The 26,355-nt window shown below is 49.4% G+C and overlaps 3 protein-coding genes across 18 annotated transcripts in view; 2 read left to right on the top strand and 1 right to left on the bottom strand.

Moving 5' to 3' along the window:
* The window catches only part of WDR48 (WD repeat domain 48), a 50,313-nt gene extending 35,054 nt beyond the window's left edge, over positions 1–15,259 (top strand). For 5 of the 7 annotated variants that reach the window (XM_047740151.1, XM_047740161.1, XM_047740169.1 and 2 more), the window contains 7 exons: positions 1,450–1,545; positions 3,820–3,925; positions 4,891–4,978; positions 5,905–5,940; positions 10,938–11,014; positions 12,352–12,544; positions 13,203–13,519. In XM_047740151.1, the coding sequence (XP_047596107.1) occupies positions 1,450–1,545; positions 3,820–3,925; positions 4,891–4,978; positions 5,905–5,940; positions 10,938–11,014; positions 12,352–12,544; positions 13,203–13,298 (692 nt within the window). In that variant the 3' untranslated portion in view covers positions 13,299–13,519. Of the gene's footprint in view, positions 1–1,449; positions 1,546–3,819; positions 3,926–4,890; positions 4,979–5,904; positions 5,941–10,937; positions 11,015–12,351; positions 12,545–13,202; positions 13,520–15,159 lie in introns of those variants that run through there. The other 2 variants (XM_047740133.1, XM_047740124.1) reach the window with 2 other exon arrangements.
* Positions 15,260–25,908, bottom strand: GORASP1 (golgi reassembly stacking protein 1). Of its 7 annotated transcripts, none has more exons than XR_007129302.1 (10): positions 25,740–25,907; positions 21,976–22,056; positions 21,223–21,426; positions 20,005–20,091; positions 19,734–19,864; positions 19,184–19,481; positions 18,250–18,400; positions 17,645–17,794; positions 15,594–17,415; positions 15,260–15,545 (listed from the first exon to the last, which is right to left on the bottom strand). XR_007129302.1 is itself a non-coding variant. In XM_047740231.1 (10 exons), the coding sequence occupies exons 1-10, from the start codon at positions 25,800–25,802 to the stop codon at positions 17,162–17,164; spliced, it is 1,389 nt and encodes a 462-aa protein (XP_047596187.1). In that variant the 5' UTR covers positions 25,803–25,908; the 3' UTR covers positions 15,260–17,161. The 7 variants fall into 7 exon arrangements, 6 of the variants coding, with proteins under 6 accessions (XP_047596187.1, XP_047596168.1, XP_047596199.1 ...); XM_047740231.1 differs by having other exon boundaries at positions 15,260–17,415; positions 19,184–19,288; positions 19,319–19,481; positions 25,740–25,908; XM_047740212.1 differs by having other exon boundaries at positions 15,260–17,415.
* Positions 25,879–26,355, top strand: part of TTC21A (tetratricopeptide repeat domain 21A) — a 35,078-nt gene continuing 34,601 nt past the window's right edge. For all 4 annotated transcript variants that reach the window (XM_047740112.1, XM_047740104.1, XM_047740099.1 and 1 more), the window contains exon 1: positions 25,879–26,125. In XM_047740112.1, the coding sequence (XP_047596068.1) occupies positions 26,099–26,125 (27 nt within the window). In that variant the 5' untranslated portion in view covers positions 25,879–26,098. The remainder of the gene's footprint in view (positions 26,126–26,355) is intronic.

The raw sequence follows: 26,355 nt of genomic DNA, 5'->3' as shown, positions 1-26,355 counted from the left end.
GCTTAACCCACTGAGCCACCCAGGCACCCCATTTTTTATCTTTTTGATAATAGCTGTTCTAGCATGTGAGGTGATAGCTTGTGGTTTTGATTTGCACTTACCGGATAGTGACATGAGCATTTTCTCATATACTTTTTGGCCATCTCTATGTCTTCTTTGGAAAAATGTCTATTCAGATCTTCTACCCATTTTTTTTAAATACTATATATATATATTTTTTTAAAGATTTATTTATTAGGGGCGCCTGGGTGGCTCAGTGGGTTAAGCCGCTGCCTTCAGCTCAGGTCATGATCTCAGGGTCCTGGGATCGAGCCCGCATCGGGCTCTCTGCTCAGCAGGGAGCCTGCTTCCTCCTCTCTCTCTGACTGCCTCTCTGCCTGCTTGTGATCTCTCTCTGTCAAATAAATAAATAAAATCTTTAAAAAAAAAAAAGATTTATTTATTAGAGAGAGAGAGAGAGAATGAGCAGTGGGGAGGGGCAAAGAGACAGAGAAGAGAGAGAGAAGCAAACTCCCTGCTGAGCAGGAAGTGTGATGCAGGGCTCCATCCCACAACCTGAGCCAAAGGCAGATGCTTAACCGACTGAGCCACCCACGCACCCTGGAAGATTTTATTTTTAAATAATGTCTACACTCAACATGGGGCTCAAACTCACAATTCTAAAATGAAGTCGCATGTTCCACTGACTGAGTGAGCTAGGCGCCCCTTTCTGCCCGTTTTTTCATTGGATTGCTTGTTTTTTTGCTGTTGAGTTGTCTTATGAAGTCCTTATAATATTAACCCCTTATCAGATACATGATTTGCAAATATTTTCTCCCATTCCATAAGTTGTCTTTTCATTTTGTTGATGTTTCTTTTGCTGTGCAGGAGTTTTTTATTTTGCTGTAGTCCTGCTGACTGACTTTTGCTTTAGGTGTCAGATCCAAACAGTCACCAAGCTCAAGGAATTTATTTGCCTATGTTTTCTTCTAGAAGTTTAACGGTTTCAGGTCTGACATTCAAGTGTTTAATCTATTTTGAGTTAATTTTTGTGTATTGTGAGAAGAGACTCATGAGAGTCTATTATACTTTGTTGATTATATCTTTGGTTGGTATTCTACGAATGTAGCATGTAGACATACCTGATATATATAAATATAATTTTAATGACTCTATATGGAAATAGTTCTTAAAGAGTGTAATTCCTGTTTTTATTTGTTCATTTTTAATGAATGTCTGTATCTGAACAACCAGATAGAATGTCTGTTTGCTCCATGTTATTACTTCTTTAAACATTCTAAGATAAATTTTAAAATCTTTCAAGTCTTGCTTTTAAACACCATTGGCATTGGGTTTAGAATTTAATATCATAATATGTGGAAATGTAATTTTTATTCCTTTCCCTCTGTTTTTAGGCTAAAACTAATAACTGTTTTTCACTTCTTTTCATCTTAATTAACTCTTTTGCAGTGAACTTAGGAGGACTTTTACTCCAGGCACTGCTAGAATATTGGCCTAGAACACATGTGAATCCAATGGATGAAGAAGAAAATGAAGTAAACCATGGTTCGTGTTTTTGTATCAGGATAATTGATTTAAAATTACTCAGAAGTTTAGGATACTTGGAGTGTTTGTTATTCCAAGAATGTTTAAGAAACTTTAAGAAGCATTTGCTAAGTCATGACAATAAATAACTTGGGATGTGCCCAGTTTATCCCACTCCTTTCCACATATCAAAGAGCAGTCTTAACTGAGATTCCAAGAGCACTTTCACTAAGTGATGCTGCTCAGGAGGGGTTAAAAAAGCCCTACATATTCAAATAACCTTTGCCCTTAACAGCAAGCAGCTTGGCAGCCTTCTTCCAAAGGTATTTCTCAGAGTAGCTGTGGCCCTGGGGGACTTATCTCCAGAGACAGCTAATGAGCTGCATCGAAAGCCGAAAGCCGTTTGGGTCCTTATCTCGTCATGGTTCACGTTGGCCTGAAACACAGACATTACTGAGTCTGATGATCTACCTGATCTTGTCTCTAAACGTTTCAGAAGATCAAATTCCAACTCAGAAGTGTCAGGATAAGTGAACGAGTATGTGTAAGAATTAATGCACAGAGGACATTGTAAAGCTGTGTGTGCCACAGGCAGTGGCAGCAGCTCGCTCTGGGCAGCAGAGAACATGTTTTGAATTTACAAATTGGGTTCAGTTTGAAGAAAGGGAAGAAAAAGAACTTAAGCTTTCACAGCTCATATGTTACAGCCGGTCAAAGAGTCTTTGAGTCCCACCTACCAAGGACTTACTCTGCTGAATATGAATGAATCTCTTGAGTTCTCTGAAGATTCTGCTGAAGATGGCCCACTTGTGGTGGTCAGCAGTGATGAGGACCTCCTGGTAGAGATTCATTCTGGCCGACCAACTCATCCGAAATGATTTTTGGAGTTAAAATCTCTTGTGCAGGATGGCATGCTTCCCTTCAAGCCATTCTTCTGTTGTCCCTGTCAGAGAGGGCACTGACCCCACCCATGGTGACTTTTCTTTTATGTCACCGGGCCCATTTCCCTCCCCATCAGATGTACAGTGGGCCTGAAGCCAGAGAAACTCAATGGAAAAGTCTTTCCACAAAAGCTTGAAAAAGCTAAGTTTTGGTGTGGGCTCTGCTGTTTATCAGCTGTGTCGCTGTAGGCATGTCGTTTCCAGTTCTTGGCTCATCCCTCTCCAACTGCAACATGACAGACAGGGTGCCTTTAGAGGCCCACTAAATAGACAATAAAGGTAAAAAACCAGAAGTACAGTCAGCACCCCTGGCATCGAGGGTTTGATTTGGGGAGTAAGGAAAAGTTAGAGGAAACCTCAGATCATCCTTAGAATCAAACTGCCATAGTAAAGGCAGAGCATGCCCCCCCGCCCCCCCACCTCTCAGACAGAAGGCTCCTTGTGCCTGTGTGGTCATCTACTGTACCAGCATCACAACCAGTGCACTTTCAAGAGTCATGTACATTCTACTCGGTGAGCAGCTCAGGTGTTCGGACGCCTGTAGTGAGTTGCAGGCAGGGGTGGGCAGAGATAATTGGGCATGGACTGCATCCTTTAGGGACTGACATTGTGGTAGGGCAGAGAGCTCCTCAGAGTAGATGGAACATGGTAAGGACAGAGGGAAGATTGGTTGTTTCTCCAAGAGAGGATCTGAAAGTGCTGTAGGCTCAGAGGGTGAGGTTGCTTCCAGATTCACCAGGGATGCCTTTAGGGACAAGGTGGCACTGGAGTGGGGCTCAACCGTACTTGGTCAAAAGATTACAGAGAAAGCAGAGTGAAATGAAATCTACAGAGAATAATAAAAAAGAGGTGTCGACTTCACTGAGGATTTTATTTTTCACCAGTACCTTTGCCATTAAGCAATAAATTTTTTTTCTGGCCCAAGAGATTTTTCTGAGCTTGATGTTCCACACATGCACACACACACACACACACACACACACACACACGCGTACACACATGTGCACGCACACACACACAAAAGCATATTGCTATTTATAAACAGGCTGTCCTACCCTTTCCTGTGGCTGAAGTAGAGTTCTCCTTGTTTCAAGTCTCAAATATTAATCTTTTCTATTAAATTATCTAAAGTTATAGTCATTTCCCATAAAGTACATTACAAGTTGCTTCATTTCTTATTCTTTGTAGAAATTTAACTTTGATTTTTTTTTTCACCTTTATCTGACCCTGCTGACTCATCAGACTTTTAGCTTTGAAAACTTGGCAATGTTTGAAGCTTGTAGAAACAAAATGTTTAGAATCTGTGTTTTTAGCACTAGTTCTGGATACTGATGTCATCTGCATCTTTTCCTAGTAAATGGGGAGCAGGAGAACCGAGTACAGAAGGGAAATGGATATTTTCAAGTGCCCCCTCACACCCCTGTGATCTTCGGTGAAGCTGGAGGACGCACGCTGTTTAGGTATGAGTGTGGAGGGCTGGAAACCTGCCTAAGAAATCATCACCTTTGCTAAGAAGTACTGATTCAAACGTCGTAACTTGTTCTAGGAGTATAAGGGGTTCAGAAGCTTTTCCAACTCCATGAGATAGTTAAGTGTCTGATGCTATTAGACCACGTTCTAATTGAGAACTGAGCATCTTGTGTTAAAATGAGGTCGATACTTTGCTTTAAGGCAGCTTCTGTGGTGGTTTCTACAGGAAGCTGTCACTTTCTCTCACTTAGCTGACATGACTATTGGGGTCAGGAAATCCCCAGAAGTCCCTGCTCATAGAATAGCATCAGAGAAGGTAACTTCCCTCAGGCTGGGCAGTCTGTACAAGGTGGGCTGGGCTGCTCCTTAGAACCGTTGTGCTCAGTGGTGCGCGACTTGAGGAACGAGGCAGTCCTTCATGAGGCCGTGCTGGGAAGCTGGACTGGCTTCACCTCAGGTGGCCAGCCAGGCCCTGCTGGAATCACAGGGGAGAGCTCAGTAGAGTCTTCTGTAGGGCCAAAAGTAAGAAAAATGCAGGCCAGAATTCTCTTTCCCTAAGCTCAGAATTCTCTTGCTTTCCGGTGGTTTCCTGAGAGTGTGATGACCAAAACAGTCCTGATCCCTGTGATGTGTGGAGGCCTGGGCCATGCACTACAGCCCTGGCAGGGGATGTTTCTTGAGTATTTTGCCTGCAGCCAGCATTCCTATCATCACCCGAGGACTCAGAGAAGCAGCTCTAGTATATGCGTGGCCTCAAGGATGCGGGGGCCTGAGTGTTAGCACCTGCCACCCCCCTTAGCCGAGTGAGCCATGCTGCCTGGCTGCACTCCATTGCCTCAGCTGTCAAGTGGGGCTCATCCCGAATGGACGCTAGGGTCCCTCCCTCTAATGTTTGTTGACAGTGGTTTGTCATTTGTGCTGCTGTGTCACTGACTACCTGACGGGTTATGTTTAGGCTGCTCTGCCGAGACTCCGGGGGTGAGACTGAGTCGATGCTTCTTAATGAGACAGTGCCACAATGGGTAATTGACATCACTGTGGATGTAAGTGTCCTCCACTCCTGTTTTGCCCTTTTGTTCTTTCCAAACACAAAGGAGATTAAGAGCAGCTTTAGACTGTACAGTCTTACGTTAGTAAAAACTAGGCTGCCAAGGGGAACCCTCCTCAGCTTCCCTGAAGTCCCAAGGTTGCGGAAGAAGTACTGGTAATTAGTTATGTACTGTTTATATCCTGTTGGAGTCAGTTATAACCGTAATATGTGCTCATTAAAGAAAATAAATGAATCAAGTGAAATGCCCATCTCTTTCCCAGTCATTCCTCTCTTCCACTCACTCCTGTCCTTCTCCCTAGAGGGGATAAGTAGTCGTAATTCAGGCCATAACCTTCAGGACCTTTTTCTGTGCATACACATGCAGATACTACTGAGTGTGTGTGCATGCACCTATGTGTGTGTACACACACACACACACACACACACACACAGAGTTCATTATTTTGCACAAAATCTGTTATTCATACTGTTCTGCAACTTGGTTTGGTTTGGTTTTTCACTTAAAAATGTATCTTGGGGGACGCCTGGGTGGCTCAGTTGGTTAAGCAGCTGCCTTCAGCTCAGGTCATGATCCCAGCATCCTGGGATCTAGTCCCACATCGGGCTCCTTGGTCAGCAGGGAGCCTGCTTCTCCCTTGCCTCTGCCTGCCATTCTGTCTGCCTCTGCTCACTCTCTCTCTCTCTCTGACAAATAAATAAAATCTTTAAAAAAAAATGTATCTTGGACATCTTTTCATGTCTGTACATGTAGGTCATTCATTCCTCTTTAATGACTACATAGTATGTCTTTGTATAAATATATCATAATTTATTTAACTGGTCCCCTATTGATGGACATTAAGGTTATTTCCAATGTTTTCTATTACGAGCAATGCTTCAGTAAACATCCTTGTACATGTATCTTTGTGTACTTTTTAGGATAAATTCCTAGAAGTGGAATTGCTGGATCAAAGGGTATGCACATTTTCAATTTTGATAGATAACTGCCAAATTGCCCCCCACAAAAGCTCTAGCAGCATACACTCTCACCAACACTATGAGTGCCTGTTTTCCACATTCACCGACACTGGTTACTTTTCAGTCGTTGCTAAAAGATGGCAAATATCTCATTGTTTTAATGTGGGGTGTTGTTTTTTCACATGTAGTGAGGTTAGGCATCTTTTCATACTGGCCATGTGTATTTCTTCTGTGAGTGTACTCATTTTTCTATTGGGTGATTTGTTTCTTACTGATTTGTAGGATTTCGTCCTATTAAATATTAACCCTTCTACTATTACATGTGTCTCTCAATCAAAGTTTTACTTTGTTCGTGGCTGGTGTCTTTTGCCTGGCAAAAAGTTTGAATTTTTTGTAATCAGATTGATCTTTTTTTTTTTAATGTTTTTAAATTTTATTTTTTATAAACATATATTTTTATCCCCAGGGGTACAGGTCTGCGAACCGCCAGGTTTACACACTTCACAACACTCACCATAGCACATACCCTCCCCGATATCCATAACCCCACCCCCTGTCCCAACCCCCTCCCCCCATCAACCCTCAGTTTGTTTTGTGAGATTAAGAGTCACTTATGGTTTGTCTCCCTCCCAATCCCATCTTGTTTCATTATTCTTCTCCTACCCCCTTACCCCCCATGTTGCATCTCCTCTCCCTCATATCAGGGAGATCATATGATAGTTGTCTTTCTCCGATTGACTTATTTCGCTAAGCATGATACCCTCTAGTTCCATCCACGTTGTCGCAAATGACAAGATTTCATTTCTTTTGATGGCTGCATAGTATTCCATTATGTATATATACCACATCTTCTTTATCCATTCGTCTGTTGATGGACATCTAGGTTCTTTCCATAGTTTAGCTATTGTAGACATTGCTGCTATAAACATTCGGGTGCACGTGCCCCTTCGGATCACTACGTTTGATCTTTAGGGTAAATACCCAGCAGTGCAATTGCTGGGTCATAGGGTAGTTCTATTTTCAACATTTTGAGGAACCTCCATGCTGTTTTCCAGAGTGGTTGCACCAGCTTGCATTCCCACCAACAGTGTAGGAGGGTTCCCCTTTCTCCGCATCCTCGCCAGCATCTGTCATTTCCTGACTTGTTAATTTTAGCCATTCTGACTGGTGTGAGGTGATATCTCATTGTGATTTTGATTTGTATTTCCCTGATGCCGAGTGATATGGAGCACTTTTTCATGTGTCTGTTGGCCATCTGGATGTCTTCTTTGCAGAAATGTCTGTTCATGTCTTCTGCCCATTTCTTGATTGGATTATTTGTTCTTTGGGTGTTGAGTTTGCTAAGTTCTTTATAGATTTTGGACACTAGCCCTTTATCTGATATGTCATTTGCAAATATCTTCTCCCATTCTGTCAGTTGTCTTTTGGTTTTGTTAACTGTTTCCTTTGCTGTGCAAAAGATTTTGATCTTGATAAAATCCCAATAGTTCATTTTTGCCCTTGCTTCCCTTGCCTTTGGTGATGTTCCTAGGAACATGTTGCTGTGGCTGAGGTCGAAGGGGTTGCTTGCTGCCTGTGTTCTCCTCAAGGATTCTGATGGATTCCTTTCTCACATTGAGATCCTTCATCCATTTTGAGTCTATTTTCGTGTGTGGTGTAAGGAAATGATCCAATTTCATTTTTCTGCATGTGGCTGTCCAATTTTCCCAACACCATTTATTGAAGAGGCTGTCTTTTTTCCATTGGACATTCTTTCCTGCTTTGTCGAAGATGAGTTGACCATAGAGTTGAGGGTCTATTTCTGGGCTCTCTATTCTGTTCCATTGATCTATGTATCTGTTTTTGTGCCACTACCATGCTGTCTTGATGATGACAGCTTTGTAATAGAGCTTGAAGTCCGGAATTGTGATGCCACCAACTTTGGCTTTCTTTTTCAATATTGCTTTGGCTATTCGAGGTCTTTTCTGGTTCCATATAAATTTTAGGATTATTTGTTCCACTTCTTTGAAAAAAATGGATGGTACTTTGATAGGAATTGCATTAAATGTGTAGATTGCTTTAGGTAGCATAGACATTTTCACAATATTTATTCTTCCAATCCAGGAGCATGGAACATTTTCCATTTCTTTGTGTCTTCCTCAATTTCTTTCATGAGTACTTTATAGTTTTCTGTGTATAGATTCTTAGTCTCTTTGGTTAGGTTTATTCCTAGGTATCTTATAGTTTTGGGTGCAATTGTAAATGGGATGGACTCCTTAATTTCTCTTTCTTCTGTCTTGTTGTTGGTGTAGAGAAATGCAACTGATTTCAGTGCATTGATTTTATATCCTGACACTTTACTGAATTCCTGTACAAGTTCTAGCAGTTTTGGAGTGGAGTCTTTTGGGTTTTCCACATATAGTATCATATCATCTGCGAAGAGTGATAGTTTGACTTCTTCTTTGCCGATTTGGATGCCTTTAATTTCCTTTTGTTGTCTGATTGCTGAGGCTAGGACTTCTAGTACTATGTTGAATAGCAGTGGTGATAACGGACATCCCTGCCGTGTTCCTGACCTTAGCGGAAAAGCTTTCAGTTTTTCTCCATTGAGAATGATATTTGCGGTGGGTTTTTCATAGATGGCTTTGATAATATTGAGGTATGTGCCCTCTATCCCTACACTTTGAAGAGTTTTGATCAGGAAGGGATGCTGTACTTTGTCAGATGCTTTTTCAGCATCTATGGAGAGTATCATATGATTCTTGTTCCTTCTTTTATTAATGTGTTGTATCACATTGATTGATTTGCGGATGTTGAACCAATCTTGCAGCCCTGGAATAAATCCCACTTGGTCGTGGTGAATAATCCTTTTAATGTACTGTTGAATCCTATTGGCTAGTATTTTGGCGAGAATTTTTGCATCTGTGTTCATCAAGGATATTGGTCTGTAGTTCTCTTTTTTGATGGGATCCTTGTCTGGTTTTGGGATCAAGGTGATGCTTGCCTCATAGAATGAGTTTGGAAGTTTTCCTTCTATTTCTATTTTTTGGAACAGTTTCAGGAGAATAGGAATTAGTTCTTCTTTAAATGTTTGGTAGTCGGGGCGCCTGGGTGGCTCAGTGGGTTAAGCCGCTGCCTTCGGCTGGGGTCATGATCTCAGGGTCCTGGGATCGAGTCCCGCATCGGGCTCTCTGCTCAGCGGAGAACCTGCTTCCTTCTCTCTCTCTCTCTCTGCCTGCCTCTCTGCCTACTTGTGATCTCTCTCTCTGTGAAATAAATAAATAAATAAATCTTTAAAAAAAATAAAAATAAAAAAAATAAATGTTTGGTAGAATTCCCCCGGGAAGCCATCTGGCCCTGGGCTTTTGTTTGTTTGGAGATTTTTAATGACTGTTTCAATCTCCTTACTGGTGATGGGTCTGTTCAGGCTTTCCATTTCTTCCTGGTTCAGTTGTGGTAGTTTATATGTCTCTAGGAATGCATCCATTTCTTCCAGATTGTCAAATTTGTTGGCGTAGAGTTGCTCATAGTATGTTCTTATAATTGTCTGTATTTCTTTGGTGTTCGTTGTGATCTCTCCTCTTTCATTCATGATTTTATTTATTTGGGTCCTTTCTCTTTTCTTTTTGATAAGTCTGGCCAGGGGTTTATCAATCTTATTAATTCTTTCAAAGAACCAGCTCCTAGTTTTGTTGATTGGTTCTATTGTTTTTTTTGTTTCTATTTCATTGATTTCTGCTCTGATCTTTATGATTTCTCTTCTCCTGCTGGGTTTAGGGTTTCTTTCTTGTTCTTTCTCCAGCTCCTGTAGGTGTAGGGAGATTGATCTTTTATGGCTCTGAGTTTCATGTCTTGCTTTGGTATTTCCTGTCCAAAGTAGCAAAAATGTATTTCTCCTCTGGTACGTCTGTGATCATTGTGTATGTCTAGATCTATAACCTATTAGAATTTATTCTGTTTTGTGTGAAGTAGGATGCTAACTTTCTCCAGATGGTTAGCCACTGTGCCAAAACAATTTTTTGGTGTGATCTGTTCTTTTCCTACTAATTTGAAATGCTATCTTTATCATATACTAAATTTCTGTATACACATGGGTCTGTTTCTACACTCTCTTATGTGCTGATGACCTGTTTTATATATTCCTAAAGTCATATGAAAAGAGATTTAACCTCTATAGAACTTTCAGAAAATTTGTTTTCTGTCCCAGATATACTTCCAAGAACTTAAAGCTAGTGTGACACCTGATGGATATTCTGTGCTATTCTCTAAGTCCGAGCTTCCCATAAACCACTGCTTCCTTTGAGTGTGAAAGTCACCTGGGATACATTGCTGACTTTAGGCCTGTGGCTTATTCCTGAGAGGAGACATCCAGACAGGATATGACATGGAGGCTCAGAGGGGATTAATACCCAGAGAAAAGATGACCAGTTAGATTTATTCTTTATCTAAGTATGTGGTTTGCTTCATGATAGTCATCTTGGTGGTTGGCTGAAGTTTCCACTCTTGCTTAAAACCTCAGACCTGAGGTCAGAGGGAAAGAAAATGGGAGGACCTGAGTGACCTTTTCAGTTGGACGGTGGGTCTCACCAGGCCAGAGTGTACAGTAGAATGTTGTGGGTTTCTCTCAAGACACTGAACTTTTTGTTTGGGCCCTTAGGTATCAGCCCCAGTGTTTAAGTGTGGAATTGAGATTTTTATTTTGAGAGCTTTAAGAGTTAAAGCTTGTTTCCCTTTAATACCTTGAATTATTATTTGAGAAAAGCCATTCTACAGTATCATAATGCCACTGACATATCATTTGTCTCACATATCTTTTATTACAAAACTAAACATGATACTTTCCTGATACGTTTTTCACTAAGGCTGACTTGCATAATTTGATAGCTTACTGTACATTTCATAGAAAGTCAGTTTTAATTGTAAAATAACTTGCAAATCATGTTTTTCTGTTGACATCATTTTCATTCATCGGCTGATCAAAATGATCATACCTCTTTTTATTTTCAATATTTCAGAAAAATATGCCCAAATTCAACAAAATTCCTTTCTACCTCCAACCTCATGCGTCTTCGGGAGCAAAAACCTTAAAAAAGTAAGTAAATGCAGTGTTACATGATGCCTTGATCTCATTAATGGCCAGCACTTTGTTCTTCTTTATGATTGCTTTCATAGTAAAGGATAACTAAAGCAGGTTTTGTGATTCTGAAAGCTTTACAGTTGAGCGTTTACCAAATACCTCCTGTGGTAGGCCACAGATGTTCAAAAGTATAAGACTTGGGTTTTTTTCTCTTGCCACAGCATAGTTTAGGACACAATGTGTATATAAAAATTGCTTTTATGGATACTTAGGGAGTCATGGGAGTAGGGGAAAGAAATGAATCGTGGGCTGGAGCTTCCAGAAAGTCTTCTTGAAATACATGGAATTTGAGCTGGACATGTAAGAAATGGATAGAATTTCAAAAGAGAGTTATTCCACGTCCAGAAAATGGTTTGAGGATTTGGAAGTAGGAGTATACACAGGATCCTGAAAATTAGCAAGGACCGGTGTAGCTGCAGCAGAGACTCCAGAACTGGGAAAGGAAATTTGAGGTCTCGTGGACGTGTATCTGAGCAAGTAAAATCTGTTAGGGGCATTTCCAGACATATACAAACAAGAGATCAGGGGCATGAACCCCCGTTATTCCCTCAAACAGCTCCAGGGTCATCAACACACGCCTAAGCATTTTCCCTCACCTATGCCTCTCCCTCCGACCCACCTACACACACATACACACCCCACATTATTTTAAAGCAAGTCCTAGATAGCACTTCAACCAGATTTAATGACTGAAGGTCAAGATGGCTTTCAGACTTTGAGCCCGAGCTACTTGGGTAGGCCATTTTGAACTGACGTCAGTGATACAATAGAAGTAGGTTTGGGGGTAAGGAAATTGATGAATCTGGTTGGGGACACGTAGAGTTTGAGGTGCCCATGGGACGTGTTTCTGGAGATACCCAGCCAGCTATTGGGCTTGTGGCCTAGAGTTTAGGCAGGAGGTCTTGGCTGTAGGGCCAGGAGCCACAGGAGAAATGAGCACCTGGGGAATGGGAGCCTGGTAAACACGGGGGGCTGCCTTCCCTCCCAGGAGCATTTAGTTTGCCCATCCTCTAGGATCATCTTTAAGGGAATAAAACCCAGCAGGCTGTTCTTGACATATATGTAAGTTTTAAGAACATGTATTTAATCTTACTTACATGTAATCTGTGTCTTTGGGGGACACGATGGAAATGTGTTGGCAATTCTAAAACTGGATTAAGGCAATGACCTAAACATTCTTCTTGATATGTTTCCGTGCTTTGTTGTCTTTATCCAATGTGAACACCAAAAAATATTTAAGAGATAACATCCAGTGACTCCTGATGGCACAATCTGCCCTTGCTTCTTAACAGAGACAGACTCTCTGCTAGTGACATGCTCCAGGTCCGGAAAGTAATGGAACACGTTTATGAGAAAATCATCAACTTGGATAATGAGTCGCAAACCACTAGCTCTTCTAATAATGAAAAACCAGGAGAACAGGAAAAAGAAGAGGATATTGCTGTTTTGGCAGAGGAGAAGATTGAACTTTTGTGCCAGGACCAGGTAAGTGCACTTGAGGACCATAGCTCCATTTTTTCATGTCGATGCTCAGAAAGTTAACATGTGGTGTCATTATGGTTCCCACGTCTGTTACCTTTGGGGGTACTTCTGCTTTTAGGAAGGCTCTAAGGAGTGCTGGGTCTCTCCCACCTATTGGTGAGACCCTTTCTGGAGGGGCTCTGCAGCCCACCCTAAAGTTCCTATTTACCCCAGGAAGATTCTCGGGAAAAGGACATAGAGATTGAAGTGCACACACAAAGGGTGAATGTGCTGGTGGCTTTTTTTTTTTTCCTGACAAGAAAAAGACACATGATCACCTCGATTGACAGAGCAGTGTTGGCCGTGTTGGTTTAAGATTTGAAGCAGAGGTGGGTGGAGCATTGGGGGCACTGTTTTAAATAAAGGTGCACTCGAGGCATCTCCTCAGGGGAACAGCTGAAGTTGGGATCTCCGGCCTAGCCGCCCAAGCTGCTCGTCTCTCACTGCCCGGATTCATGTCTGCGTGCATGGGAGCTCTGTCAGCAAGAGCAGGCCACCAGGGGCAGGCGAGGGGAGGACGAGCTGGATCATCTGGTGAGAGTCCCTGAGTTTACAATAAGGGTCTTGGATATTACAAAGTAGAGGCTTTGACATTTATTATTACTTATTTTTGGCCGTTCAGGTTTTAGATCCAAACATGGACCTCCGAACAGTGAAGCACTTCATATGGAAGAGTGGTGGTGACCTCACCCTCCATTACCGTCAGAAGTCCACGTGAGGGGTGGGCGAGCGCCCCTGGGTATTCATTTACTGACCTTCCTCCTTGGCCCCGAGAGTAGTCCTAGGAAGCCCACCGAGCCCCAGCGGGAGCACGACTTCTAACGGCCAGTTTGGTATGGACCGAGATTCTCTTTCAGTTGAAGTGACTAATTGCGGTGTAAAATAGAAACCAGTCTCCATGTGTAGATTAAGCTGTCCCCAGGGAGGCAGAGAGTGCGAGCAGAAAATCCCACAGGCACACTGTGTCCTGTGAGATGTACAGAGGACGGACGACAGGCCAGCACAGACTGGGCTTCTTCCTTTCGTTTCAAAGGACCTTATCTTCGTCTGTTAGCACTTGTAGAGACACATAGGTAGAGCCACATCTGTCACTGTGTTTCCACTTCAAACCCACATGCTCTGTAGCTTTTGTAAGAGAGTACATTCCATTCCTGCAGCACCTATGAAGGCTTTTTCCAAGTCGGTCATTAAAAACAAGTTGTTCTCACATTTAAGACAGTTATTTTTAATAGGAGTTTGCTGTTGTACAATTCCAGAGCCAGCCCATTTCATAATAAATTATACTTGTTGGGCTCGTTTTAATACTGCATCTCAGATGCGTTCTTTAGGAAGACCTGCGAAACTCTGGGTGCTGGCCCGTAGCACTTGGACCGCCAGACTGGAGTATGCCCAGTGGTGCCCAGGGCTGCTGCGCTCCCACAGTGCCCCCGGCTGTGCGGCAGCCATGGGCAGGTGCCACGCCTTCCCTGCTCCGCCGCGTCCAGCTTTGTTGAGGGGCCAAGCTACGTGACGCCACAGGTTCGCGCTTTGGGTGAGCAGCACAACACCATCGAAACTTAAGACCATGAGGAGAAAAGAAAAGGAAAAAAAAAAAAAAGACCACAAGGAGATACTCACTTCATTTAAATGCTACCTAAAATTTATAGTGTCAGAGAAGGAAGGGTATCCTAGTGAGTTAATTTGATACTCCCCTCCTGGAAGTATACATACTCGTTTTCACCAGAGTTTTATATGCAGGTTTTTGTTGTGGTACCTGTATCCAGAGTTCTTTTCGTTGTTCTTTCTAACAATCTGAAGCTTTCATAGAATCATTTGAGTCTTGTACAGAATATAACTTATTGGGGATAAACACTTCAACTTTTGGCAGAAGAAAATACTTTGGATTCTCCCCAAGGTCATTTGTATTCAGAATAGAACAGTGGTCCAGCCCCGTACAACTACGGAAGACAAGCCTCCTATATGAAGCCAGAAGCACAAGTGCCTTCAGAGGGCAGTTTATTCCAGTCCAGTTGCCTCCCCAGCTCACGTGCGGTCTGTCCCCACAACAGCAGGGACTGGGGAGGGGCTGGAAAGGGTTGTTTTCTTTTCTACATCTTGACAGGTTCAGTGGGAAGCAGCTGATGGGCCTAAGTCCAGACCTTTCTATTTGAGATATTCTTACCTGCACAACTGTAGAGACAGGGTTCCCTCACTGCTGGTCAGCTTCCTTTGGAAAGTGGACAGGTCACTGCCTGCAGCACTTTGAAGAAGTGAGCAGAGACATGCCACATTTCCAATGAGTCTTTCTCCCTTACACAGAGAGCAACCGGCTTCTTTTTATAAAAAGTCCTTTCTATCTGTTGGATACAACAGTGTGCTTTTGGTGCACATTTTTTAGCAATAGTTGTGAATTAAAGGCAAAAACAAACCCCACAACTCACTTATCAGCCCTCTGCTGTGTTTGCAGGAGGGGCCCTTGGGGTAAAGGAATAGGTTTCACTGGGCCATTTGGCCCCGTGTGCCGAGACTTGAGGGGTGGCTGCACTCCCTTCCTGTCACAGATCTGACCCTCAGCATGCTTCTACTTTTTTTCCTTCCAGTCAAACCAGTAAGTTTCCAGAAAATCTGACAGTCTGCAATGCCAAAAGGGTAAAAATCTGTATTTCACAGTTGTATAGAATAAAGGCTTTAGTTACAGTATTTCAAAATGTAGTACACCTTTATTTCTTCACTTGTCATTTTCCTTCATAGCAGATTACAGAGAAATTTCTGGTTCCATGTTTACCCTGATAGTCATCAACGTCAGTACCCATTTTATCCCCCTGGTCAGAGCGGGGAGTATAGAAAAGTGAGAGAGGAAGAGCCAGAATCCTAGGGTGAGGGGGATGTCGGGCCATACTACCAGGCTGCAGTTCAGGGAAGCTGGCCTCCAAACAGTCCTGTGGTGATTCTCTTCTACTTCCTGGATTCCTACAGGCAGACACGGCTCCCAGAAAATCCCAGAACCCAGCTCCAGACCTGGCTTTGGACACACCTCCTCCCTGTTCGGCAGGCTTATCAGCTGCCATGACAGGCTTGACGAGGGCTTGCTTCAAATGCAGTCACAGTGCTAGAAATTTGAAGAGTTTGCTCATTGGGGGCCCTCCCTGCATATACTTGATCTGTGCCTCCCCCCCGAGCAGATGGTCCTTATTGTATGGGCCTAAAAGAACCCTGAATGCACTGTAAAGTGCCCACATTACAGATCAAGCTGCAGACGTGGGACTTTCAACTGGGTAGCAGCTAGAAGACAAAGCCAGAGGCAGCTTTTGTAGCAATTGGCAAGATGTGGGCAGGTGAGGGACTTAAGGAGATGAGGAGCTGTTCCTGCATGGAGCCCTCCTCTTTCTGCAGCAACCAGGTAAAGCACAAGATCTCACCTAGTCTTAGTGCCACTCTGGGCACCGGGGGTGGAGGGAACAGCCTCCCATACTATGGGAAAGAACAGAATGGCCTTTACCCACTGTTGTCCAGGCCCCTCATTCTCGCTTAGGGTGGGAGCTGTGTTCAAGAAGTCCAGTCAGGACTGGCTTTGAGTCTGCTTAGGTCGGTGAATTTAAATTTGCAATCTGTATTCTACTAGGGCAGCCTGGATGCCTTGTATATTTAGAAGAGATGGTTGTATAAGTATGGGAGCTGACAGGAGTCACCACTAGGGATACTGGGTCTGTGGGGTGTAGGCCCTGGGGAAGAAGAGACATCATGGTCCAAGAACAAGTGAGTCTCTGCTGACGGGGCTAGAATTTCCCTCCTCCCCCAGGAGAGAGGGACAAGTTCACTGCTTCTCTCCTCCAGCTGTGACTGGCAGATGTCAATCAGCCTGAGCCAGCTATGCAGTGTAGCAAAGATGATACAAGACTTCTAGAAGAGAAGGTAACTGGGGCCTCAGGGGTCCCCAAGACGTGGGGCTGCCTTCTAGTACACACGGGGCTAGCTGAGCTGTACAAGAAGAATCAAGGCAAGCCCTAGCAAGTTGTAGGCAAATACTCCAGACCTATCCCTTCCTCCTTCACTCCACCCTTCAATCCTCCTTCCTCCTTCACACCTGACCCTGTGTGGACCCTGCTGCTGCCTGGGCAGCCATAGTGACCAGAGCAGGAGCAAGCACTGGACGTAAGGGTACAACGTGGCCTAAAGATGCTCTTGCCGATGGTCTCCTCTTCCTACCCACGGAGGCTCTCTGCCCCACCCAAGCAGCAGAGTAGTCCTTTTCCTCTCCTACCCCAGCTCCTGCAAAACTTAATCTGGGTGCTGCTCCCAGCTCCCCACCACCCCAAAAGGACTTGTCTGAGACTCTCAAACAAGTGCCCAACTCCCCAAAGCCAGGACCACCAGGCAGAATCAATGCTGGAAGGTCATCTCTTGGACACCAGCAGGGGCTATGGGCACACATGAGCTCCCGGACTGCAGAAGTCCCTGCACAACCGGGAGCCACTGCCTAGGAAGCTGCACATACTGGGCCGGGATCAGGCAAGGGACTGAGCTGTATAGTGCGGCCTAAGCGGCTTCCCCCCATCTCAGCCTCATGAAATGCCATCAGGGACCTGGACACAGCCTAGGGCGTTATTCAGGGATGGAGAGCAGGGCCTGGCCGCCTGCCCCCTCAGCCTCCGCCCCGAACTCTGGGCTCTCTGTGCTTGCCGGCTCGTCCTCAGCCTGCGCTTCGAGGAGCTCAGCAGACAGGCCGTCTTCCGGTGAGGCTGCCGAGATGAGGCTGTCGGGAAGAGTTAGCTGAGGCAGGTGGTCTGGTTGTGCCTGGGTGCCTGGGCTCTCCGGGAAGGAGACCTCAAACTCTGATCCGGACCATGTGGCCTCACCTGAAAAATACAGGGAGGGGCTGAGAAGGCCTGGGGCAACCCCCACTGACCGCCCCCCCCACTCCCTGCCCAGACATTGATGGGGAATGGGAGCTCTAGTATCCAGATGCTTTCATGTGGCTGTATTTCACCCAAAAGCCAGCCTCCCAGCCAGCTGAGAAACTCAGGGCAACCTTGCCAACGACTCAGGGTCCTTCCCAAAACGCTTGTGCAGGTGTGGGCCACTCACCACCACGCTCGTGAGAACCGCTGCTGGAGACGTCCTCAGGGCCAGAGGCTGAGAGACCCATGGATGTCAGCTCTGTGGCAGAGGGCAGGCCGTGCCAGACACTGGCATTGCTGCTGTCCAAGAGGGAGATACCTGACACATCCAGGAAGCCTAGGAGAAGGATGCAAGTCTCTGCCAGCACAAAACCCGGACGACTGGAAGGCCCATACCCTGGGCCTCAGGCCCCTGTTCCTGGAGCGCCTGGCCCAGCCTGAAACTGTAATCTCAGCCCAAAAGGGTACCCCCGCCCAACCCCAAAGTGGTCCCCACTGCCTGTTGCTGAGGAAAGAAAAGGACTAGCACAGAGGCAGAGGGCCCAGACCCTGCTCTGTCCCCACCATGCAGCGTGACCTCGAGCAGGCCGTTTCCCTTCTGTGGACTGCAGTCCGCCCACCGGCACACTGGACAGGCTCATCTGCGACCCTCTTGGCATCTGTGAGCTAGGAGGTGTCCGTGGGTCTGAGGAAGGTTTAAGCACTGCCCTGGAAGCCCCGCCCCAAACCTGGGGCCCACTGCAGCACCGGGGATTACAGGCCCCTCCGCCGCCTCTGGGGCCCACTCACTACCTGGGTCCATGACACGCTGCACTGGAGGTGGAGGTTGAAGAGGGGTCTCCATGGGATGTGGAAATCCCCCAAGGTCTGGAGCACCACAGCTGGGACTCCCAGGCTCAGAAAACTGTCCCTCCACGAAGGAGCCGGGTGCCTGCAGCAGGGCCTAAGGAGGGAGCACGGTAGGGGCAGTTGGGACAGAGGAGTCCAACCTAAGCCCCGGCCCACAGTGGCCACAGAAGCACTGCTCTGCCTGATAGAGCAAAGAGCCGTGGTGTCCTGCCCTTACCCCACAGGGTATCTACAGCCCAGTACAGGAGGCCGCCTGGCCTCTCTGGCAGTGCTGACGAGGAGGGAGCGCCCTTCCTGGTCTGCTGAGGAGCCCTGAGCACCCACCTGGCTGGGCCCCTCCAATGACCCACCTGAAGAGGAACCCTTGGCTGAATTCCAGCATGCCTAGGGAGCCATCCTCACATGTGCCCCAGTACAGACCCTAGGCAACAGCCCAGTGCCTGAAGGTACTCAGTGACTTCCCCACAGGCATGAAGGCAGGTCTGGCATTCCTCTACAGATCTGGCCAAACAACCAGCCCAGCTGGGGCTCTGGATGCCCAGCCTCTGGACCAGCCTGACCCCAGACTCCTCAAGGCACAGTACAAGGCTCTGTGCCTGAGCCTCTGTGTCCCACTCAGGAAATGAAAACAACAACTAGTGCCTTGCCATGACCCTCACCTCCAGACCTAAGTGTCAGAAGAACTAAAGTGGGCTTCACTGTCCCAGGATTGGACCACCTGCTTTCACTGGCCCCCAGAAGCAAGAAAGGCCCCCCAAGGGCTCCACAAATGGGCCCCGGGTGACAGCAGCCTTGGGTCCTCCTTTCCCAGGTGGCAGGCCCCTTTGCCCATAAGAAGCCCCCCGCTTCCTCTCATTGGCAGATGCTCCCCACGTACCTCCATGTAGTCATCCTGCCTGGAGCCTGTCTCCAGGCCTGAAGAGGCAGGAGAGTCCTGAGGGGTGGGTCCAGGTGGCAGGGCATCAGGAGGCGGGGCGTCAGGAGACGGGGCGTCAGGTGGCGGGGCGTCAGGTGGCGGGGCACCAGGTGGCAGGGCACCAGATGGCGAGACATCAGGTGGCGGGGCGTCAGGTGGCGGGGCGTCAGGTGGCGGGGCGTCAGGTGGCTTCTTGTGGTGGCTGGGAGGCTGGGTTGGGATCCGGTGCAGATACCCGTAGCCAATACCACACCCCAGACTGCCGAAGTCCAGAAACATTCAATCCAGGGGGTTGTCCCATAGCCCTTCCTAGGTCTGCCAACCCCACCCACTCCTAGCCATGAGGGGCAGCAAGGGTGCCTCCTGGACCAGTGGTCATCCTCAGGATCCCTGGATCCTGGGCCCAACCTCCTACCCCCACCATGGGATTCTGGGCGTCCACGTCCAGCAGCCAGGTCCAGCCAGTGCTCTGCTGGGCCCCTGCCCTACCACCCTCCGCCTGAGGAAGTACCTGCCCTCTCCACCCCAGGCTGCGTTGGGAGTTACGGTCACCTCCCGGCAGGAGTCGGACTCGGAGTTGTAAACCATCAGCTTCAGGGGCTTCCCCTCGTGGGACTCGATGAGCGTAAAGAAGTCCTCGGACTACAACAAAACCAGCACCTGAGCCCCACTCCCCACACTGAACTGGGAGGCGTCGACTAAACGAGGCCCCCCTCGTGGACAGCACCCATCTCGGCACCCTATCCGGGGGGGCTGGGGAGGACAAACCAAATGCTGCTCACCTCCTGGAGGATCTGGTCTGAGCCAACCACATAGTCTGTGTATGGGCGCAGGCCAGCAAGGGAGGCAGGTGAAGAGGGTTCCACGTCCTAGGGAAAGAGAAATCACCATCTGTCTTGCTTCTCAAGTTGGGGATGGAGAGGGGTTGGCAGGGAGGATGGAGGGGCTCCCTTTCCAGGTACTGAGCAGGACACTTGTTCTCAGGCTCCAGGGCTAGGACAAGCCCAGACTCTCCTACTCCATCCTTCATTTCCTGACCTCCCCAAGGTGCACAGCCGGCCGGCAGAGGGCAGCACCATGGCACTGCTCACAGCCCTGAGCTCTGGAATCTCATGTGGGTTAAATCCTGACTCAGCCAACCTCTAGCCTGTAACTGTGGACAAATACTTAACCCCCTAGCATCAGTTTCCCCACGATTAAAAGCAGGATATGCAGTCCTTCCTCATAGGGTTGCTGAAACAATTAAAAATAGAATACAGGTAAAGAATGAAAACTGACAGTTGGCCCACAGGAAGTGCCCAACTGCTGTGCTGTTACTGGGTGCAGGCATATGGCTGAGACCCCTGTGGAGGGGCTGGAGGCTGGGCAGTGAGCAGAACTGGGTACAAGCATCATTTCCTCCCTTGGGAAACTCTACCACTCCTAGCTCCAGGTCTCCCAGAGCAATTCAAAGGGATTTGCCTCATCACCCCATTGTACTGGTGGATAAACTGAGGAAGGCTAAAAGGTTGAGAAGTCTCCCACGAGAACTCAGTGAGCAACAGAGAAGCCTAGAAATCAAATCAGTCCGTTTCCAGCTCAGGGCACCCTCCTTCCACCAAGCCTTGGCACTAAGCATTCAAGATTGTAGGCACCATCGTGTGTGTGTGTGTGTGTGTGTGTGTGTGTGTGTGTGTGTGTGTACAGACACTGCAACATCTGTGACAACTCAGTCACTGAGATTCACAAAGACCCCAGGCCCAAGGCCCAATGGGGCTCTGAGGGGACCTGCCAGAAACGACTAGCAGTGTAAGCGCCCCTCCAGTTGGTTGTACACCACCCCTCAAAATAGGAAACCAAGGTCTAGAGGGTGAGAAGGGTGCCGCAGGTCGCCTGGCTACCGAGCAGGGTACACAGTTCTAGGGATGAGGAGCGGCCCTCAGGAGCCCTGTCCGGGAAGCAGGTCGTTGGCCCCACCCAGATGCCCCACACCCAACCCTTACCCCGCCCCCCCTACTCACCAGCACGTGCCACACATGCTCGCTGGCCCTGCGGAAGCTGCAGAAGCGCACGCTGGCCCCCAGCAGGCCCTGGCCACCCCACATGTTGCTGGGCACCACCTCCACCTCGCGCACCTTCATGGTCTTCATGTTGAACACCTCCAGCTTCACGGGCTTCTCCACATTGGCCTTCAGCAGGGCCTTCAGCGTGTCATTCTCCTTGTTCTGCGGGGGCAGAAGGGCTGACGCCAAGCCCCCTGCCCCCCACCACCCACCCCCCAGGTTGGGGCCTCTCAGACAAGTCTGGGTCCAATGTGGGGAAGGGCCCAGGAGGCCAGGAACCCCAGCAGGGTCTGGTGTGGGCATGGGCCAGGGCGGGGTCTGGGCATGCGACCACTGCAACCCCCACCACCCCTAAGCACCACGAAACCTGCCTCTCTCAGAACCCCTGGAAAAGACAACAGAGTGAGCAAAGAGCCTGCTTGGTCCAGAGCACTGCAGGGCTCCCCTCTCTGACAGGTCCCTTGGCACCTTGACACCTCTTGTGCCCTGAGAGGCAGGCCCTTTACACCTCGTGGCCAGCTCCAAGAGCCCCAAAAAGCTCAGGAGTTGGGCACTGGGCAGTGCACCAGTCAAGCTGAGTATAGGCCTAGAAGGAGGAGAGGTGAGCTGGGCTTCCCTCCAGAAGAAAAGGGAGAAGGAGCAGAGTGGGGCCTGCTGTGGGTCAGGGGACACACACACACACACAGCAGCTGTAGCATGGGGGAGCCTCACCAGCCTCGAGTGCCCGATGGTGATGATGAAATCAAAGTAGGGTTCCAGGCCTGCCTGCTGGGCTGGGGAGTTCTCCTGCACCTGTCCCACAGCAGAGGCCACAGTCACAGCAGGCACCAGCCTCATGACTCTCTGAGAAGCCCCCCACCCATGTCCACAATTTCAGAGACCACCCATCACCACTTTCGGTGTCACAGCAAGAACCCGGGCCCTGCACAAACTGTTCTAGGCAGGCGACTGGTGAGCACTGTCAAGGTAACTCCACCCTCTGGCTACCTACCTGGGCAAGATTGTTCTCTTTGGGAAATGGCTCTTGTTGGGTCATGACCCACTCATTATACTTGCAGAGATGCCTCACAGGAGAGCCCAGGGTAGCCCTGGGAGCTTCTAGGAGGCCACACAGACACAGGGCACCACAGGCCTGTGGGGAAGCTCGGGCCACTGGGAAGCCGGCAGGTTTACCAGAAAGGTTTAGATGTGGACAGGAAGGGAGGGCCCCAGAATAGATGGTACCAGGGCTGTGCTCAGAAAGACAGAGAGGGTGGGCAGCCTGTGGCCAGATCCCAGAGCGCAGACCTTGTGGTGACAGATCCGAGCTCAGCTGGGCAGGTGTGGGACCTACTGAGGAGTGCAGCTGAGGGAAGAAGACCCAAGGGACAGGGGACGTGCCTGAGCTGGGAGTCCTGTAAGAGGGAGTCCCAGAAGCAGGGATGAATCCCAGCCTCACAGCCTAGTCTCCCCTTCTGTGTGGAATGGCTCCTCCTCCCGGGAGCCACTCCGAGCCCAAGGGGGCCTCCAGCCCTGTATTCTGGAACTCACTGCTGTCTCCAAAAACACAGCAACCAGGCCTCCCAGCTGGGGTAAAAATCCATCTCAAAGGCCTCATTTACAGAGTTTTGCTCAAACAATGCAGCCTTTATCCCCAGGGCTGGACCCTGCAGTGGGCCCCACACCCTCAGGCCTTTGGCTGTGAGCACTTGAAGTCCCGCTGGCCAGGGATCAGCCCAGAGGACACAGGGCTCATGTGGCTTCAGGTTCCGGATGCATCCACCATGGGAAGGCCCTGGGGCTTCCGCCACCCACCAGCCCCTATAGTCTTGGATTCCCCAAACTGAAGGAGAGCTCACCCCACGCCTTGGGATCCAGGGTAATTCACCCCTGGAATTAGAACGTCCTTCTAGCTGGGTCACCACCCACTGAGGCCCTGCTTGCCATCCCCAGGAGCTTGCCATGGCTTCCTATGACAGTGAGCCCAGAAACCAACTCCAGTCCCAGCTGGCCTGCAACAGGGGAGCTCTGAGCCCTGCCCCTCTCCCGCCACGGGAAAGCTGGGACAAGGTGTCTTTTGAAAGCCACTGGACAGTTACTCAGGGACAGCTAATGCGGAGGTAGTCCTCCTTCCCAGCTCAGGACCTCATCCATGCCACTCTTGCCTCCCCCTGCTCCTGAGGCCAGTGCCACCCAGCTGCCAGACCGCTCCCCTCCTCAGTTACTCCTTGTCACTCCAGCATTACTGAGGTCCAGAAGCTCAGGCCTCCAATCCCCAGGCCCTCTCGCCACCCTCTGCTGTGATCTTGTCTTTTGGCTGTACTCCCCTGTCCTTGCCCCCCACCTTGCAATCACCCTCTAGGGCTCTGGAGCAGAGCTAATCTGCGTGGCTTGCCACTACATCCCCGCTCCCGCCATAAGCGCTGTCCCCTGTCCGGCTCTCCTTTGGGGGCTCCCAACACCCTCCACCTCGCAGCCCCTCGATGCTTGCTGGTGAACCACCTTTCACTGTGTTCCCCAACAGGGAATCTAATGTAATTAAAGGGACAGCAGCTGACACTTGCTGAGGACTGGCTCTGTGCCAAGGGACTACGCCACCTGCCCTACCTTGTGTTTAACTCTTTTACTAGCACTGACTTCCCCAGGAGGAAAAGCACTCCATTATTCAGAAATCTGACTCCAGGAAGTCCAACCCAGAGCCTGGACAGGTAACAACCATTTCCTGGGGGACCCTCCAGGCCTCTAATCTCACTGAGGGCAGGGACTTCTCCAACGTGCCTGGTGCATAGTAAGAACACCAGTATTTACAGAAGACAACAGACGTGTTCTTCAGTTTTTAAAAAATGTAAGTAGGTAAGGTCACACTTCCACGGAAAACGTCCCCCGTTCTACGGGGCAGGAGAAAATCCTGATCTTCAGGACACGACAGGCCCTGCATAGTCTGGTCTCCTCCTTTAGCACTTGTCCTCCTCACATGGGCCACCCCATCTCTGGACACCAGCCTCATCTCCTGCTTTATCAACCCAACCATCCCAGAATGCTCTTCTTCTAAGTATCTGTAATGTCCACTCCTTCCCTCCCAGGTGTCTTCCTGACCCCTCTAACCAAAACAGCGCCCACTCATCCTCTGTATGCTCTTCCTCTACTTTCTTCTCCTCGCACTGCTCACCGCCTATCATATTTGTTTCGTCTGTCTCCCTCCTCTCTGTGCCAGCAATGAAGGATAAGCTCCATGAGAAGAGGGACGGTGTCTGTTCTGTCCACTGCTTTATCTCTGGTACCCAGAATGTGCTCAAAAATACCTGTTTTTGTGGATGGAAGACCTCCAATCTCTTAACCTCTCCACTCAGCCCCTCTCCCACATTTCCCCCACCACTGCCCCACCTCTCCCCTCTCACCAAGTCCTCAATTTCTTTGCTTTCCATCAACCTGCTGGAAGATTCTCCTGATGGGAGGCGTTCCGCTGTCCACTTTTCTGTCAGGTGCCTCACTGTGATGCCAACCAGAGGAAGCCCATTGCCAAACACAAGCCTGTCAACTCTGGGTCCTGAAGCCAAGCTGACTTGCCTTTTGGGAACCCCCTTCTTTCACCCTCCCCTCTTGTGGTTAACAGAGCTTCAGACACCCCTCGGCAGCCAGGTACCAAACTGACCAGCTTGCCTGCCTACACTCAGCTCTGCAATCCATCCAGGGTGCCCCTGGAGAAGCACGAGGTCCTTCCCCGCTGCGCTGTGGGTTCGGAGACCCTCCTGCCTCTCTCACCTCCGTTTCAGCACCTCCTTCTCCACAGTACACATCGCCACCCCAGCCCTCCATCTGGCTGCGGGCCCTCTCCTCACCTTCAGACTCTAGGAACCCCGCTCCGTCTCCACTTTGTCCAGAACTGCTTGGCCAGTCTCGTCCCTCCCCTGCTGCCAACGCTCGCACCCCGCCTTCTGCGGCTCGCACCCCGCCTTCTGCGGCTCTCCCAGTCTGGTTGGCACTGCTCCTCCAGCCCGGAACCGGAGGCCCGTCGGCGGGATACGCGCCGGCAGGCCCCGTGGCAGTCGGCGTCCACCTGGATATCCCGACGGGGAGCTAGGGTCTTGGCCTTGCTGGCTCTCTCCCCAGGCCCAGCAAGGAGGCGATCACAAACATGACCCGGGTGCACAAGTGCGTCCCGGCTGGACCTGATGCAATTTTCACCTGGGAGAAGTGCCATTCCGGGCGGCCGGACCCGACCAGGAAACCCTCACGCTTGCGGCACGGCTGGCACTCGGGGCCGGCGCCGGGCAGACCCGGCCGCAGACGGGCCGGGGGCCAGAGAGCCTCGGCGCCGCCTCCCGCAGGCGGCTCCCACCGGGAAGGAGGCACACGCCCCACCAGGAAGGAGGCACACCCCGGCCGCTCGGGGGACCGGGACCCTACCGCTGCCGCCCTCAAGCCGGCGATGAGACGTCCCCTCGCGTCCGTGCGGGCGCCCCGCCAAGGTCACCGGCGCCGCGGGGGCGACTCACCCCGTGCAGATGGAAGCCCTCGGCGCCGCCCGCGGGCTGCTCGGCGCTGGCTCCCAGACCCATAGCTGCGGCCCGGCGGCGGCGCGCGTGTCCCGTACTGCGGTGCCCACCCCGCAGCGAGACCCGGCTCCACCAGCGCGCACTCGCCTCTCGGCGCTCGATTGCGAGTGCCTTGTCACGTGGGCGCCTGCCTCTCCCACCCCTGACTCTGACGTTCTTAGCAACCGGCCCTTACCTCCGTTTCCAGGGACGCGCGCCTCCAACTTCCGGTCTCGAGAGGCGTGCGGGGGACCCTGACTCGGGAATCCAGCTCCGGGCGGCCTCACCAGACCGGGACTCGGAGGCGCGGGAGCCTGGAGATGAGCAGCGATGACTCCTCTCTTATGGTACGTGGCCCGAGTGCTGCCAAGTCGCTCCCTCCGGGATTCTCCGCCTCCGGCCCCGAGACCCCCGCGCCCCACTGCTCTCCTGTCACCTCTCCGACCGCCCCTGCTGTCCCCTTTACCTGCCTTTCGCCGTCCCCGGCCGGCCGCTTAATGAAAGATCTGGCCCCCTCTGCTTCACTATTCATGGCCAGTGCATCTTTCTCCTCTTGTGTTCTCTGTGCACTCTGAGC

This window comes from Lutra lutra, chromosome 1 (genome assembly GCF_902655055.1).
Source record: "Lutra lutra chromosome 1, mLutLut1.2, whole genome shotgun sequence".
NCBI lineage: Eukaryota > Metazoa > Chordata > Mammalia > Carnivora > Mustelidae > Lutra > Lutra lutra.
The sequence above is the reverse complement of the archived record's forward strand: the minus strand, read 5'-3'. Positions and strand labels throughout refer to the sequence as shown.